Below are 18,268 nucleotides of genomic sequence, written 5' to 3'. Positions count from 1 at the left end.
GGTTGGTAAACAACTGAAGGAATCAATACCGCCACCAACTGGTAAAGAGTGTCTGCTAAACTTTTCTCCTTCTTGCATTTAGCAGCAACTCGAGCACATTGCTGCCCCCTATATGTCAGGAGGACAAATAACACCTTTCTGTTCAAATTGCCAACCCGCCACAGTGGCGTGTGTGTTGATCAAATTCACCCGCCACTTCAAATATTTACCCGCATTTGGCCGGTGGCGGGGGCTGATTTCCACCCCTGCATATATCTCTGGTCATGAAAGTTACATGGCAGTGACTCAACAATAACATAAATTCTCATCTAATGCCATGCTAATGCTCTGTTTGAAGTGGCATGAAAATTTGGTATGTTTGTGGAACTTTTATGTGTAACAAACAATACTATTGCTCATTCTATTTATTGTGTCTTGTTAGAGACACTAGTTCTTGACAAATCCTGATGTGGCTTCTCAGTCATCCATGCAGGGAGCTTTCTCAATTTAAAATTGGAGTGTGGAGCTTTAAACTGCACGAGATGCTTCATTTATGAGATAAATGACATGCAGATTGGTTTCACTCACCTCACACCACAGAGGCATTAGGGTCTTGGTTTACCTAGTTCACAACAGAGATGCTTTGGTCACATGCATGACATAGAGTAAAAAAGACTTGGTATCAGGCTCCATTTTTAGTTTTTGTTTTTTTACCTAAAATCTAACATCACCTCTGTTTAAAGTCTTGACACGAATGGCGTCCCTCACACCCCGTCCTTCATCAGATTAATCTGCATGTAAATTTAGCTGCATAAACAGAGCGCCTCATACAGTTAACAGCTTGAAATGCCACACTCTCCAATTTGGAATTGATAAATTTCCTCGAATGACAAGCAAAACATCTACGACTACAGAATACAAGTTTAGCTGTTTTTTACTTTTTTAGTTCTTGACAGATGTACCACATAAATATGTTGCTCATCCCAATGTCATGTGGCTGCTGCTGCGTAGATAGTGTGGTGTTGGACAATATATAGAGTGATATCTTTAATTGTAACTTCGTATTTCAAAGTAAATGTCACAAACATTTTTTTAACCTGTTTACAATCAGCATGTTGGGTTTTGTGTGTTTCTGGCTCCATCTTCTGGCTTTACGTGTCATTACAGGTATTGTGCTGAGCAAAGCTACTCCACCTGATCCGAATCTATAGCTACCCTTTATAAGGCTGACTTTCCTCTCAGTTCTCCAGTGGACTGTTTGTTACAAACACTATCTTCTCCTGCAGGTCAGAGACTCCCTGTCTCCTCCATGACAAATCTTCCTGGAACATATTGGAAATGTAGTTTATCGGACTCAGCCTCCCCTCCTCCACCAGTCTGCTCTCATGCACAACACCCACACAACTCATTATGACATTTTCCACCTGAGCACAGAACCACAGCCTGACACTTCCCCTCAGAACTTGGACAATAAAGACACACCAGTAAGAGGAAGTTTATTCAGTCTGCTTACTAAATAACTCGGTACTCGCCTATGATCTTCTCCCACAGCTCTTTCCTAAGACTCTTAACAGACTCTCAACAATAAACCACTTACCTTTTTACCCTGGTCTGTGTGTGAGTTTCTCAGTGTTCTGTTTTCTGTGTTCTAGTTATGCCTAACAACTAGCAAAAATGACATATCATCCCATATAAACAACGTTTTCACATAGTTTATTACTGTGTCCAGTCACATGATGTGTACCAACATCAAACCAACATTTTCTACTTGTAATTAGTTCCACAAACATGGGCCTGGAATAAAGTGATGTGCAAATTTCTGATTTGGGTTTGGTTTGGACTTTACTTGAAGTCAATGACAACATAGCCTACGTCATGCTAACACCGTAGTACGCTATAACTTTTCCAGCCTACAAACCAATACATGCGCAACATAAATAATATACATACATAACAGGAATGCATCATGACTGTTACATCACATACACTCACTGGACACATTATTAGGTCAACCTGTTCATTTGCTTGTTAACACAAATAGCTAATCAGCCATCGGCCGCATGGCAGCAACTCAATACCTTTAAGCATGTATACATGGTGAAGACAACTTGTTGAAGTTCAAACTAAGCATCAGAATGGGGAAGGAAGGGGATTTAAGTGACTTTGAATGTGGCGTGTTTGTGGGGCAAGACAGGCTGGTCTGAGTATTTCAGAAACTGCTGATCTACTGATGTTTTAAAATACAACCACTTCTATGGTTTACGGAGACTCATCAAACCAGGCAATGTTTTTCCAATCTCTTATTGTCCATTTTTGGTGAGCCTGTGTGAACTGTCGCCCCAGATTCCTGTTCTTAGCTGACAGAAGTAGCACCAGGTGTGGTCTTCTGCCACTGCAGCCAATCTGCTTCAAGATTGTGTGCTCAGAGACAGTGTTCTGCAAACCTTTCTTTGTAACAAGTGGTTATTTGAGCTAATGTTGTCTTCTGTCATCTCAAACCAGTCTGCACATTCTCCTCTGACCTATAACATTATCAAGGCTTTTTTATACACATAACTGCTGCTCACTGCACATATCCACTTTTTTGGACCATTCTGTTCAAGTCTGTGAAAAGCTGAAAGCAAAGTTCAAAATCAGAAAACATCCCCATCTCCATTGTCTACTGCTTAACCGTGGTCAGGTTGCAGTGGCAACGGCCCCAAGAGTGAAACCCAAGCATCCCTTTCCTCAGCGACACTCTCCAGGTCCTCCTCCAGAGAAGATACATAATCCCTCCAGTGAGTTCTGGGTCTGCCCTGAGGTCTCTTCTTCAGTGGGACATGTCTGAAAAACTCCCAAAGGGAGGCATCCTAACCAGATGCCCGAACCACCTCAACTGGCTCCGTTCAGTGCAAAGGAGCAGTGACTCTATTTCGACCTCCCCCCAGATGATGGAGATCCTCACCTTATCTCTAAGACTGAGCCTGCTCCCCCTACGAAGGAAGCTGATTTCAGCCACTTGTATCCAGTCTTTTGGTCATGATCCAAACCTCATGGCCATAGGTAAGGGTTGTAATGTGGATGGACTGGTAAATTGAGAGTTTTGCTTTTCGACTCTTCTCTTTCTTCACCACGACTGATTGAAGCAAACCCTTTATTACTGCAGACAAGGCCCCGTCCATCCTACCATCACTCGTGAACAAGACTCACAGATACTTGAACTTCACCAAGTGGACTCACTCCCAACCCGGAGAGAGCATTCCACTCATTTCCAGTTCACACTTGGCTGTGAACCATCCCAATGTGTAGAGTTGTTTGGGAACCAGACACACTCCACACATTGGGACTCCATGACTGTGCCTCAAGATTCTATCCATTAACACCACAAACAGGATCGGAGACAAGGGACAGCCCTAGTGGAGCCCAACCCACACCGAAAATGAGCTTGACTCTGTGTCAAAAATGCAGACACAGCTCCTGCTTTGGTTATACAGGGATCAGATAGCCCTCAAAAGCAACCCAGGCACCCCATACTACAGCAGCACCTGTGGGGTTCCATGTCCTTGACCTTCCCTGGGACACATGAAAAACTCTCCCGGAGGTGTGAATTAAAGATCTTATGAACAGGGGGATCCACTAGACATTCACCTTTACTAATTGTTTAGATTTACCAGGTCTGTCCAGCAGCCTCCCCTGCCATCGGATCCCCCTCACCACCAGGTGGTGATCAGTTGACAGCTCAGCCTCTCTTTACCTGAGTGTCCAAAACATAGGGCTGCAGGTCTGATGACACAATTACAAAATTGATCATCGACCTTTGGCCTAAGGTGGCCTGGTACCAAGTACACTTATGAACCACCCTATGCTTGAACATAGTGTTGGTTATATACAGCCCATATCTAGCACAGAAGTCCAATAACAGAACACCACTCAGGTTTAGATCAGGAAGGCTGTTCCTCCCAATCACCCCCTCCAGATAACTTCGTCATTGGCTACATGGGGACTGAAGTCACCCAGGAGAACAAAAAAATCCCCAGAGGGCACCCCTCCCAGGGCACCATCAAGAGACTCCAAGAAGGCCAGGTAATCTGAAATGCCATTTGGTGTAGTGTTGTGTCATTCATGAACGATTCGTTCAAACGAACAAATCTTCTGAGTGAACGAACTGAACCAAATCACTTTATTCACTGATTCGTTCCTTACTTAGTTCAGTTCATAGACATTTATGTTTATGGTTCAGTTGAGTTCAGCAGGAGTGGAACTTCCACGTTCTGTGACTCACTCATGACATAAATCTAAACAACACAGCGCCGTGTGGGCAGGGAGGGACTGTTGTTGACACTTGGGTGAAAAAGACTTGAGATTCATTCACTGCAAATAAACTCCATGTATCACTCAGTGAACAAAACACTGTCTGACTCTGTCCTGAGTAATGCTAACTGTTTCCTCCTCGCGGGGATTTGCTTTCAGGCTTTTGGCAACAGCATACGCCTATCCAAACTAACTGCTAATGTTGAGTCAAGATTCAAGAAAATAAACGCACATCTGCCCCATCAACTGTATCTTGACAGACTGAGGGAAACATAAAGTAATGAGAGGAGAGGAGACAGAAGAAGAGTGACTGAGTCTCCCAGTGGGACAAGGCGCAGCAGCAGAGAGGTGGAGGGTCCTTAGATAGTAGCAATAATAAGCAGAAAAGAAAGAGGACTCTTGCTACGTTTAGTGAATTTGCTGCTTGCTGCTGTAGTGGTACTCGCTAAGTTCAGCTACACAGAGAGGAGTCTGTCAGAGAGGGCAGGGGAGGGATTCAGTGAACGTACTGCTCATTTGCACATGTGCAGAAACAACATACTGCCACCAAGGAATGATTCGTATGCTTAGTACTGTCCTGGAAGTCGTGCTGTTTATTTGTGCACTGTACGAATAAATTGTGTGAACTGCAGGATTCGGTGGACGAGGGATTCAGTACACTCAAAAGAACTGCCATTCCCATCACTAACTTGGTGCATTAAAAAAACATTCTTCATTCTGAATGTTCTATTGCTGTACAGATGAAAAGTACCTTTTCTGCTATGTGATTATCAGAAAACTAAAGCTGAATTAGATTAATATGGAATATATATATATATATATATATAGTTTCTTCTGTCTTTTTTTGCCATTCACATATCAAAATGTTTGGCTCGATCAGGAATAGTGTGCTATGGCATTTGGTATTTGTAAGTTTTACACTTTTCCAAATATTTACCTTTATTTTCTTCAAAATATTTACCTTTATTTAAAATAAAATTCCCATTATAAATACACTGAGATTTCGTAAAAAATATTGTTCCTTTTAAAATCTACTTTAGTAAATTTGGTCTACCTGTGGCTTTTTATGCTGCTTTTGGCTTTTAGCTATCATTTAGCTTCTTTTAGCTACAGTTTTGCTAATTTTAGCTTTTAGCTACTGTTTTGTTTGGTTAAAAATTCCTTTGTCAAATTTCACCAGTCATTCAGCATTCACAATGCATTTTGCATAAAATGCAATTGCTCTAGCTATTTTATTAAATCCTGTCCTCAGGTCATGCATCAGCAGTCAGTAACAGTAAAAATCTTTAATCAGCCCATTTTGGGCTTGCTAATCTTCTTAGATTTCCTGGTTCAGAGAAATTAAAGTTGTTCCAGATCAGTGATGTCCTAACTGCACCGTGCTGAGCCAGCAGCACGGTGCAGTTAGGTATGTGCTTAGTGCACCACACTGGTGCCACAGAGTTTCAGAAACTAAACTCCTATCTAACCACGAGGTCTCTGCTTTCTGCTGAACATACAAATACAAAAAGTTTTTCTTCTTTAACACTATCAGCTGTACTGATAACCCTTTACCTGATGAACGTCATCAGTTTTTCAACTGAACCAACATTTGATATGGACTGCATTTGGCATATTTTATTATCCAACAATGTTCAGTTATTAAACTTTGAACATCAGCTTTCGTCTTCAAACTCAGGATCAATATAGTTACTTAACAAACAAGATTACATTTTTGAATGAATAACAAATTATGTCTGTATTTCCAGTTTACCCTTTTTCCTCAAAATGACCTATTGTGGAAACTTTCCAAACCACAGTCAGAACTTCACTCATCAGGGCAGCGATGAACACTTCCTCCTGCACCAGCATCGACTCTGATGGGAATGTTTTCACTGAAGGAAGAGGTGAGGTCAACATTCCTTGAATGAATGCATATTGCTGTAAATGTTAAACCAGAAGATGCATATTATTGTAAATATGTCAATATCTGTAAAATTGGCTTAGTTACAGTCATTTTTGTATTGGATAATGTTGATACGCTGCCACCGCAGCATTGGTATTGACTCCAAAAGTTAATCAGTTGTAGATGTAGCTCCAAAGACTACTTTCTGCATGTTTCATTAAATGAGTTCATTCCAGGAGTTAAAGAAGTTGTTTACGGAGGTGAGGGAAACTCTGTCACCTTGGTAACAAACTCTGAAATAAACCTGCTCACTGACAGGTTTACTGAAAGAAACCCTGAGTTCCTACCATTCCCCTCCCACTTGAAGCAAACTCTCCCATATGATCTCATTTTCATAATGTCTGATTTCCCATCTAGATTGGATTTGCTCTCACAGATATTATTTTTATATGAAGAGTAATGCTTTTTGTTGTTTGTTGTTTTCAAACACCCGAGACAATCCTCCCATTATAAATGGAATTCCAGAAGTAGAATGTTGGGGCCCATTCCCCTTATGTTGCAGTCCTAATAGACCTACATAACTTCCTTCTTTGTTAAAAAAAAGTCTTAAGGAGATGCTGCCTGTAACTCTGATGGTGATAACTGAATAATGCTGAAAAAGATTAAATGATTTTTATACTGTATGTGTTAAGTGATTAGAGAACTAGGAAACAAGCTAATCAATCTAAGTATCATTTAAATAATAAGCTATTAGAATCAATCCTGTCATCACTGAACATCACTTCTTGTTTGTTTTGTTGAGGCAGTTTCTGTAATCAAAACGATTAACTATAAAACCAGTTTTTGGTTTTGAGAAACTAATTTTATAAAAACTATTCATGAAAACTTGGTTTTCTTCATAATCAAGATTTGTACTAATAAGCTTTTTAAAGGAAAAGTCCTTTTTTATTTATTTAATTATCTGACCTTTCATTTAATTGTGGAAAAGGTCAAAGTAGGCTACTGGAAAAAGGAAACAGAATTATAGTTCTGGGATAGCCCTCACCCGGGGTGTCTACCACCTGCTTCAGGGACGACAACCATGACAGGCACAACCTTCTGGCCACAGTGATATCTCCAATGTTTTCATTCTGACCTCCACACCAGCAGAGGCTGGCTGCCAACCAAACCTCTGTGTCGCAACGTCCAATCATATTTTCAACACTGTTCTATTTTAAAGCATCGCCTCTCCTGAAATGATACATTTTATGTGAACCTGCTTGGACATCTGTTTTTTTATTGACTGTTTAGTTGTTTAGTTCTTGTTTAGTTGTGCCAAAAGTTAAGAAATGGATGAAAAAAAACCTTTGTGGTTAAAAAATGTCCAGGAATATACAGCCACAAATCTCATCATTATGAGAGTTCTGTTTTTTTTGATTTCCAGACAAACAGCCTGAAAGTCGTTACAGCTAAGAGGAAGTATAAAAGTTAATTTTACTCTGTTTTATTGGAATCCTACAAAAATATTTTTTATAAGAAATTATGATTATTTAGGTTACACTAATAGTTCTTAAAAATAAAACAAATTTAACCAAACTAAAAGTAAAAACTTTAAGCATTAGAACTGGCTGAGAAAGTTGCAGTTGATTAAACTAAATTAAATTTAGTTTAAAAACCAAATAAACATGAAATATACACATTAAAAACCATTTTATTTTGACAACTCAATTGCTGGGTTAAAGCTGTTGGGTCAAAGGTTGGGTTGGTTTAACAAAATATTAGCTGAAAAGGTTTGACCCAGTGTTTGGGTCAAAGATGAGCTGCGTCATTCTTCACAGTCTCACATTTTAAGCCAGAAGTTGACCAAATTGGACCTGACTAGACCTAACAACTTGTAAGAATAAATAACTTTATTGGCTTTGTTAACAGGGTCTTTCACAAAACACCTCAGGGAATTAATTTGTGGCTCAATAATGTGATGAAGTGATGACACCTTGTTAGTGCGACCACCTAGTCGTGGAATTAAACAATAGTTTTCTTACCAAGGGAAGACTGATAATGACAAGCAGCAACTTTGCATTTAGTTAAAAAAAGTCCTCCACATCAATGCAGTTGAGTTCTGCTCCATGCCTCTTTTGGTTCCGCAATGCTGGCTTCATTTCTGAAAGCTCACATGTGTGCGAGACGTGGTCGGCTCTTTCAGTGATTTATGAACTGCCAGAGGCAGCATAAAGATGGACTTGTCTGTGTCTCTAAAGAGCCTAATAACTTTAATTAGCAGTATTAGACAGTGAGTTTGGGTTCCTTACGAAACATTAGTTGGTGTTAGTTAGTTTATGCTTATAGCAGTTAGCGCCAGCTAGCTAGCAGCATTCCAAGTTGTAATTATCTAAAGGAACAGATTATGGGTTGTTCTTTTAAACTCAACTTTTTTGTGGCTCAAATTCAGCAAATTAATCATTATAACCTATTTTTTGGGGAAAAAAACTTAAACAAGCTCTGGGTCAAACTGACCCTGCAGAATTAAAAACCACCCGGTGCTGGGTTACAAATTGGGTTGTTTTTAACCCAGCAGTTTTAGTGTGTACAAAAAGCATAATATTAATGCCAAATTTACGACGTCTATCAAACTCAGTAGACTGCAATTGGTAAAAATAATAACAAACCAGTACATATGTTTTACTGTTCAAAAAGGGGTAGAAGAAAGTAAAGCTTGATATTTACAACCTCTATTTAACTCACATACAATTGTACAACCTAAATTTTGAGTACAATTCAACCTTTATATCTCCTAGTGGGTAGTTATATTTATTTTATATACCCAGTGGATATCTGGGTGTGCCCAAATATGCAGTCAGTGTCAAAATTGTAGTTTAAATAGTTAACACCATGTATTTTCATATACTGCTTATAAATGTTTTTTATTGAATTTTTGAACTGCATTATATTTATGCACCTTTATAAATTGTCTTGCATGCAGTTCCACAAATTCACTCCACAGTGTTGAGGACATGTCCTTCATTGTTGTCTGTACTTTGTTTTTCTTTTAATTTAGCTCTCCTTTTAGCTCATAACCCCTGTTCTTTTTTATATTTTCTGGTAACAATTTATGTCTTTCTCTGTACATCTTTTGCCAAGTGTTGAATTTTACAAGATTCATAAATTCCAACAAGATGTTGAATCATATGACAGATAAACTTAAATTTTTTTGTTTTCTCTAATATCCTTAAGTAGAATTTATCATTTGTTTTTCAGATATAGGAATAGGATTTCTTAGTAACAAATAAGGCAGGCCTGCAAGCTAGTTCAGGCAGACACCTGGAGCTGCACCACTGCAGTACATGTTCTCAAACTCACACTCCTGTCAAGCTTAGCTTACCATTGTGGGCAGTCTATTTAAGCTGCAAACTTCCTGCCTTACTCTGCTGCTACTGGTTCACTGCTGGTGTCCTACCGCCTCACGCTCTGCTGCTGCTTACCTCTGTTCAGTCCTTCCACTACCCCAGCATTCACCTGTGAGCTCAGAGGTCAAACACTCTGCACTCCTATGGCCAGGGTTAAGATACTCTCATCACTTCATGGCATGTTACAATTTGACAATAAAAATATTTAAACATTCATCTGCGAGTTGTCTGACTGAAAGAACTTAATTACCACATTTTAAAGCCATTACATTTCTTTCTGTCAGTTAAACACAACCTTACTGGTTTAACCTTGAGTCCATACTGACTTTGGTTGGAAGGTTCATATGAGTAGAGGCATTACAGGTGTGAACTCATCGTTCAATGAGCTGTGAATGAGCACTGAAAACAGAACAAATTCTCTATCCAAAAAAATCCCCATCCAAGCATAACAATTCTCCCCATTCAAACAGAACAACTGCCCACAATGAGTGACAATCTCTGCCAGAACTAAAGCTGTTTGTTTTCTGCAGCTAACAACTGAAATGCATTTTAGAAAAAGTTTTCAGAAGTTAAAAACCAAGTCAAATTTATAACAGAGCAGTTGATGCCTGACCACTGGTCAGGCAGTGACTAAAGGGGTTAACATTTTACTGAATGTAAAATTTGCTTCCACTACATAAAGCTATGGGATAAATTTTCATTGTTATGCTGATGATAGTTGTGTTTATCCATGAAACCCAAAGAATCCAATCAGTTATCTAGATTACAAGCATTTCTCAAAGACAAAAACTTGGATAACTCTTAAACTCAGACAAGACCAAGGTAGCGGTTTTTGAACCAGAGCAATGTAGGAAGAAACTTTGCAGCCTTTCACTTCCTCTGGGTGGCATTAATTTGGCCTCCAGTTCTAAAATCCTTGGTGTTATTTTTTATCAGAATATGTCTTTAAACCCCCACGTTAAAATGTTACCAGGACCTTTCCTCCACCTATATAATATCACTAAACTTAGAAACATCTCGTCTCAAAATGATGCAAAAAAACTGGTCCATGCATTTGTCACGTGCAGGCTGGACTATTGTAATTCTTCATTATTTAGGTGTCCCAAACAAAAAGGTAAAAAGTTGATCCAAAATGCTGCTGCCAGAGTTCTGATGAGAGTTAGAAGGAGAGATCAGATTTCTCCAGTTTTACCTTCACTCCATCGACTTCCTGTCAAATTCAGAAAAACATAAAAACCAAGAAATTGGTCGTTAACATTCAGAGCTCTCAGCAACCAAGCTCCATCTTGTATTAGGGATCTTATTGTGCCATATTTTCCTGACAGAGCATTTCACTCTCATAAAGGTTTATTGTGGTTCTTAGACCGTCTAAAAGTAGAATAAGAGACAGAGTTGTCACTTATCAGGCTCCTCTATTCCTGTTGATAAACTTGCACTTTCATTTGGCTGCAGATTAAAAGTACAGCTGTTCTTGTCAAAGAAATGCCTACACTGCAGCTGGAGAAACTCAAAGCTAACCACAAAACAACAAAAACAAACAAACAAAACCAATAAACTAATTCAGAGCAGTGCAGCTAACAGAAAGTGAAACTTGACAGAAATCAAAGAGAAGCAGAAACACAGCGACTCAGTAAGAGTTAAAACAACTTCCTGTCAACAAGCAGTCTGTCAACAGTTTCATGGTGCTTTCATTTTTCTGTAATGTTTTATATATAAAAGGACTGCACAGTCCATAAAGTTTTAGAAACTGGTCAGTTCAGTGATTATGCTGGTTCTGTTCATCAGTAAATGAGCTAATATTAGCTTCATCCCCTTCACTCTGTGCTGATAACTTATGTTTTAGCAGACAAATGTATTCCAGCCACACATAATACTGATGTCAGCTCTTTGACATTATACCAGTCTCTGTTTGACTGATAAAAGTAGTTCTTATCACTGGTAAACCTCTGGACACACCTGTAAGATAAACAGCTCCCTGGTTGTAAATAGTTGTCTATAAACTATTTTAACAGAAAAAAACAGATTCCTAAACTATCTCTTGTCCTTTAGAAAAATAAATAAATTAATTAAACTCTTGTGATGTTTCGACAGATAAATTCACTACCCAAGTCACATGATAGAAAATTTGTCACAGGCTTCTAATGAGCCATTTGTTTTCATTAAAATATGTTTCAAAGAATATCTTCATAAGCTGTAAAATATCTTTCACAGTGTCAATAAATTATTTGCTGTTTGTCACAAAAATTGCGCACCTTGTAAGCACACAGTCTGGCTGGTCAGATCAGATTTTCTGATGATATGTGGGGTTTTTCAGTGAATGGAAAGGCCACAACTACCGTATACTTGGGCTTTTATAGTGTATAGACCCTAAAACTATCGTATAAATATGTTAATTATCGTACATCTGGTGAGACTGGTTGATGCAAAATCGCAGGGTAGAAAAGATCTTGGGTTAAGAACTGGTTCTCGGTGCTTGTAGGAGAGCAAATAAATGTCATTTTGTTCCCACAGCTGTCTCAGAGAACAGATTTCTTCATTTCTTGTGGAGTATAAATTGAGCTTAAGGAGCAGATGAAGAACTGGTGAGAATGACTGAGGGAAACAATGGTCAATGATAAGTAATTCTGCTTCACACTCAGTCCAGCAGCTGGGGGTAAATGCACCTTCAGCTGGTCTACCAAGCACCATAAAACAGACAACGAAGAAGAAACAAGTAAACATGACTGAACTAACACTGTAAAACCCAATAAAGCCTAAAAAACATACTAAAAATCTAAGCAAAATAAAAGTATATAGTATAAATACTCCCAGCTGTCCTGCTGAACTTTCACTGCTGTGTGACTGATATGGTTCAGGAACTGAACTGCACTGTCTCGGACCACAAGAGAGCGCAGTGGGTGGTGAAGACAGCCCAGCTCACTGAAGGGTCTCCACTTCCACACATTCAGAGGAAATGCTGGATGCACTGAGCTCACAGCATTCTCAAGGACTCCTCTCACCGTGCCTATACTCTATTGCCCTCTGGTAGTCACTTCAGGAGCATCTGGACCAAAAGTCAATTCAATTCAAAAATACTTTATTTATCCCAGAGGGAAATTAAATTAAAAAAAAAACAGCAGACTGAAAAACAGCTATTTCCCCAGAGCTGTCTCCTTATTGAACTTGGTCACCTTTTAAGACCCCTAATCACTCCTCTGTATTTACTGTATCATAGTATTCACATTGTACATACCACTGTATATTATATTTATAAACTATACTGCACATAACTCAAGATGCAAACAGCCATCCACTTGGTGTATTTATAACACTTTAATCCATACATGATCTATCCTACCCGCATAAATGTTTATCATCTTCATGTTAGTAATACAATAATATATACTGTGCACTTGCAGTTTTATGAACTACTGGTTAGATGCCAGAGTGCATTTTGTTGGCTTGTACTTGTACATGTGTAATGACAATAAAGTTGAATCTAATCTAATCTAAACATATCTGATGTTTTTCAAACCTCAGTCTGAATGGTCATGTTGCACTGAATTTGATTTTAATGTCATTGAAGTAGGGGTATGTGGATCGATTCAAATATTGATATTATCAATACCATTGTCAATCCAGTTGTTTTTTCAAAAAAAAAACTTTTAGATTAATATGTCCTGGATGACTGAGAATCTACACCAACATTAGTGGCAAATCGTATTTCAGTGAATTGCTCCTGTTTCCGAATGAGTAAAAGTCATTCTCACTTGTGTGTGTGATGTCACATGTTGTTCAGGGCCGTGGACTGTTCACTCTGGAGTCTGATGATGATCACATTTAAAGTATGTGAACAACCACACAAAATAATGGGATTGAAATTAAAAAATCAAATGTTGTTTAAGCTAGTTTTTGTCTATTAATTTGGACAACTTTTTATTTTAAAGTGAAATTATATTTAAATACAAATTATGGAAATAAGACAAAAAACAGGTAAAATCATACAGTTATTGTCTTTAGAATTCCTTTTATTGTTTGATGGAATGCTGAGGACAATAAAATATTTTTTCCCCTTCAATATTTGTATTTATCTATTATTTACGATGCAGCAATGCTTGAACAATAAACTATATACAGACTACTGCACTTTATTTTACCTAAATATTGCTCTGTTTTATTTTGTATTAATAAAATAAATAATACAGCTACAAGTGTTATTTTTTCAAACTTGGCCACAAGTAAAACTATGTAATTATAGTATCATGCCATCAAAATTGGTATCACCAAAGAATTTAAATTGACTGAATTCCATTTTATAAACTGGCCTGTATGTTTGTCTGGTAAATGTTCAGTTGTTGCATTTTTCTTGATGCCAAAAGACACAGAAAGACAAACACACACACACACCGCTCCACTATCCAGCCAGTGGTTCTTATTTTTTATAATTTTTTATAAATTGGCCCTGTCTGAACAAACATTTAATATTAGGGATCAGTTCCTAACATTACACTAATAATCAGCTAATAATAACTTTACTATCTGTGTCGAACACTGTTTATTACTGTTTTGGGCTCAGTTTAAGGGTCAGAATGTTAGTTTAATAATGATTTACTCAAAAGAATTTTCCTGCCACTTTAAAGATTAATAAATAATCTTTAAAGTGAAGTCCTTGTCTTTGATTTTTTCTTGCACAGATAACCTCCTGCTCCCCTTCAGTCAGTACCTATCATGTTTTTCTGTCTTCATTATTACAGATTCTTGCCTGTGGTTTATAATGAAACGTGTGTATGAGACAACTGTATGCAAACAATAGCTGAGAGTCTCCTGGTCCTCATGGAAATTTACCAGAGAAGTTCCAGTCGGCCGGAGGATGGAGCCCACTCTCACTGGCTCACAATAAATCAACTAATCACCCACACATTACTTGTTTGTGAAGCTTTCAAACATCCAGGTTCATCTTTCTGACTGGATCTGACATGTGTTCATCTGATGAGGTGACGGAAACAGACTGAAGAGGAAGCTGCTCAGAGTTACACTTTGTTCAGAATTAATCAGATTAGTGGCTTTACCCAACACATTACAACCCCATTCTTGTAGAAAGCAGAAACCGAACTGGACCTGAACAATTAAGCTCTTACCTCCACCGTGCATCTGACAGAGATAGGGGAACCTCCAGACGTTCCCCAGACCTACAGCATAAGAAACGCAGGCGAGAATAAACTGCGTGGGGTTCTCCCAGTTATCCCTGACATCTTTCTCCATGTCTGCCTTCGGGTGAGAGCTGAGGGTTCGGAGCAGGAGCAGGACCAGGACCAGGACCAGGAGCAGCAGCAGCAGGACCAGGACCAGGAGCAGGAGCAGGAGCAGCGGCACAGCCAGTCCAGGAGTCCCGAGCACCGGCTTTAAATCAGCGAGGAGCGGGTGGGCTGGCCAGGGGAGGGTCTGAGGCAGGGGGACGGACAGGCTGCACTGGGGCTGCTGGGAAATGGAGTTCTCTTCACAGGATGAAAACTTTACTTTGCACGTATTATATTCCATATTTTCATCTGGAGACTGGTTTGACTAAATTTAGATTTCCATATGAACTAGGATTAGATGTACTGATGTATAAATACTACCCCTGGGAGAGATTGTGAAGCTGCCGTCATTCAGAGGATCACTCAGGAGGGAGGGACTGGGAGGATAATATAAATATTTAAATGAGGCTGCCTTGTCTTCAGTGGAAAAATACCAACATCAGCCAACACGTGAACCTGACCTGAAAAAAAGAACATGTTCAACTTATTTCAATGAAAATATAGCCAGCTAAAAATGCATTCATCCTTTTTATATTCCTTACTACCTGAAATACCCCACCCCCAAAGATTGTTTTTAATAAATACATATTTTTACACACACACACACACCACATCAGCCCACATCAATGGCAGGAGTTAAGTCCTGTCCACACAGGAATAAAACATACAGGAATAAATAAGGAGCCCCCAAGAGCCTTTTTTAAAACTGGGTTCTAGATCTAGAGTGAGATTTTTTTTTAATCCCACTGTTGAGTTCTTTTGAGGACTGCCTAATCTTTTGAAAACAACAATGTAACATTCCTACCTTCTCCTTAATACACAACCTCAATAATGACACATTTACATGCTTGCATTTGTGTTGTAGTAATCAGTTGGTCAACTGCAACAAAACTGTTGTATACTATTATTACTTCAATAAACAAACAAGGTTGGAGAGCAAAAAGCCCTATAACACCAAATAATCTAAGGACAAAAGGTTTCAATCTTTTTATTACACTGTCAATAACACTAAATCAAAAGTTCAACAATATACATTAAGTATACATTTAAAAAACATAGGAACTGAGAACACTTTATAAAGACTGACACTTGTGTATAAATAATATATTTGAGCATTATGAGAAAAACTCTTTCCTGTTTCTTGCTGAATACTCCAGCCCAATGTGCCTGAAATCGTCCATTATCTTCCTGAATTTGGACTGACTCAACTCCCAGATTATAGTAATTTAATGTGACACAAAGTGAAGGATCTACTTAGCATCAGTACATAAAAATAATACATTTTTTCCTGTTGTTTTGTCACCATCTTGTCTTTTTCTTATTGTGTTTACAGTTTGAAGTTACTGTTCAATGCCTTCTTTCCTGTTTTTATTGTATTTTGTGGGCAGCTTTACTGTAATTAAGCTTTTAACTCTGTTCCATCTACAATACTTGATAACTCCTCCGTAACCTGTGAAAAGTTTCTGCAGTTTTTTTTATTAACAAGAAAACCTCAGATAACTGATCAGTCAGCCTTCACATGAACCATCCACCAGCATCATGAGTTTTGCTGTCTTTTATCGGTTTGAGCCTGTGTTTTAATCAGCTGGAGAAAATAGTTAATAACATGACATTTTAGCAATTTTTAATGGCAGTCTCAGTTCAGGAGTTGTGCCAGTAGATTTTAAACATGCAGTTGTTCAGTTGTTGGTAAAGAAACCTAACCTTGACTCATCTGTCCTTTCAAATTTTATGCCCATTTCACAACTTTGTTTTTTAACAAAAAAATTAGAAAGGATGCAAGTGCTGTTCATCAGGTGAATCAGCTACAGCTGGGGAAGGAGAGTTAGTGGAACTGCCATGAGGGCGAGGACAAAACTCCCAGATCCTCACAGTACCTCCCCCTCAACGATCGCCTCTTGGCGATCTGGGACGCCTCTCTGGTTGAGCCCTGTAGAAATCAGAAATTAATGTTGGGTCTAAAATAAAGGACCTGGGAACCCATGATCGTTCTTCTGGTCCGTAGCCTTCCCAGTCCACAAGGTATTGAAAACCTCTGCCCCTACGTCTGACGTCCAGGATGCGGTTCACTGTGAAAGCAGGATGATTATCAATCAGACGGGCAGGAGGGGGGAAGATGGTAAGTGGGCTAAGTGGACTTTCAACCACTGGTTTCAGCTGGGACACATGAAACGTGGGATGGATGCGCTGGAAGAGTGAGACGGACAGAGGTGGGATTGATGAGACGTTCAACCGGGAAGAGACCAATGAATCGAGAGGCCAGTTTCTTCGATGTGTCTTTTAGTTGAATGTCTCTGGTGGATAACCAAACTCTGTCTCTGACCTGATAAGCAGGGATAGTGGAGCGATGACGATCTGCACTTCTTTTGTTCTGTTTGGCGGTCCTCATGAGTGCACGCTTTGTTTGTCTCCAGATCCTACGACACCTGCGTTGATGTGACTGGACCGATGGAACAGAGATCTCAGACTCGAACATGGGGAACAACGGGGGGTTGTAACCCAAGGAGGCCTCGAAAGGAGACATGCCCGTGGCAGATGAGACGTGGGTGTTGTGAGCGTACTCAATCCAGGCAAGTTGTTTGCTCCAAGTGGACTGGTTATCGCTGGCCAAACATCTGAGGGCGACTTCCAGCTCTTGATTACAGCGCTCTGTTTTCCCGTTGGACTGTGGGTGGTACCCAGATGTGAGACTCACCTTGGCTTCGAGGGCGTTGCAGAAGGACTTCCATACTTGAGATGCAAACTGGGGCCCTCGGTTGGATACTACATCCACATGCGGAACACATGTTGGATCATAAGTTGAGCTGTCTCGAAGGCTGAGGGGAGCTTGGGTAGAGGAATGAAGTGTGCTGATTTGGAAAATCGGTCGATGACGGTAAGAATGACGGTGTTACCTTGGGACGGGGGCAGGCCTGTGACAAAGTCCAATGCTACATGGGACCATGGACGACTGGGAACTGGCAGTGGCTGTGAAAGGCCTGCAGGGGGTCGGTTAACGCTCTTGAACCGGGCACATGTGGGACAGGCTGCCACGAACTCCTTCACATCTGCTGACAGGGAAGGCCACCAAAAATACCTGGTAGTTAAACTTAACACACAGTTCATGCCGGGGTGGCATGAAAACTGACTTGAGTGAAGCCAATCTAATACTCTTGCTCTGACAGAGTATTAGTGTACACACACAGCAAATCCAGGAGGCCCAGATTAACACTGTCAGATTTGATTTCAACACTTTTAAAGTGTCTATATGGGTCCACACCAGAAAGTGTTAATTTAACTCTTTTTGGAGAGTTGGTACCTTAACTCTTATAAAGTGTCAAATATCAAATCTCCTCGAGTTAATAATTTAACACTTACTAACACTAATTCAGTGTTAGATTTTAATATTAACTCTCACAGAGTACTTCTTTTAACTTCTTAAGAGTTATTTTTAATCAATATTAAATAGGTACTTT

General features: G+C 39.4%; 1 protein-coding gene across 1 annotated transcript in view; it reads right to left on the bottom strand.

The window, feature by feature from the left end:
- LOC108250047 (sodium- and chloride-dependent transporter XTRP3) overlaps nt 1–14,879 on the bottom strand; it is a 39,474-nt gene extending 24,595 nt beyond the window's left edge. Inside the window, exon 1 of the mRNA XM_017439745.3 lies at nt 14,655–14,879. Coding sequence (XP_017295234.1) covers nt 14,655–14,778 — 124 coding nt within the window. The 5' untranslated portion in view covers nt 14,779–14,879. The remainder of the gene's footprint in view (nt 1–14,654) is intronic.
- Nucleotides 14,880–18,268: the final 3,389 nt, after the last annotated feature.

Source organism: Kryptolebias marmoratus, linkage group LG16 (genome assembly GCF_001649575.2).
Source record: "Kryptolebias marmoratus isolate JLee-2015 linkage group LG16, ASM164957v2, whole genome shotgun sequence".
Classification (NCBI taxonomy): Eukaryota; Metazoa; Chordata; class Actinopteri; order Cyprinodontiformes; family Rivulidae; genus Kryptolebias; species Kryptolebias marmoratus.
Note: the sequence above shows the minus strand (reverse complement) of the source record. Positions and strands in the feature narration are given on the sequence as shown.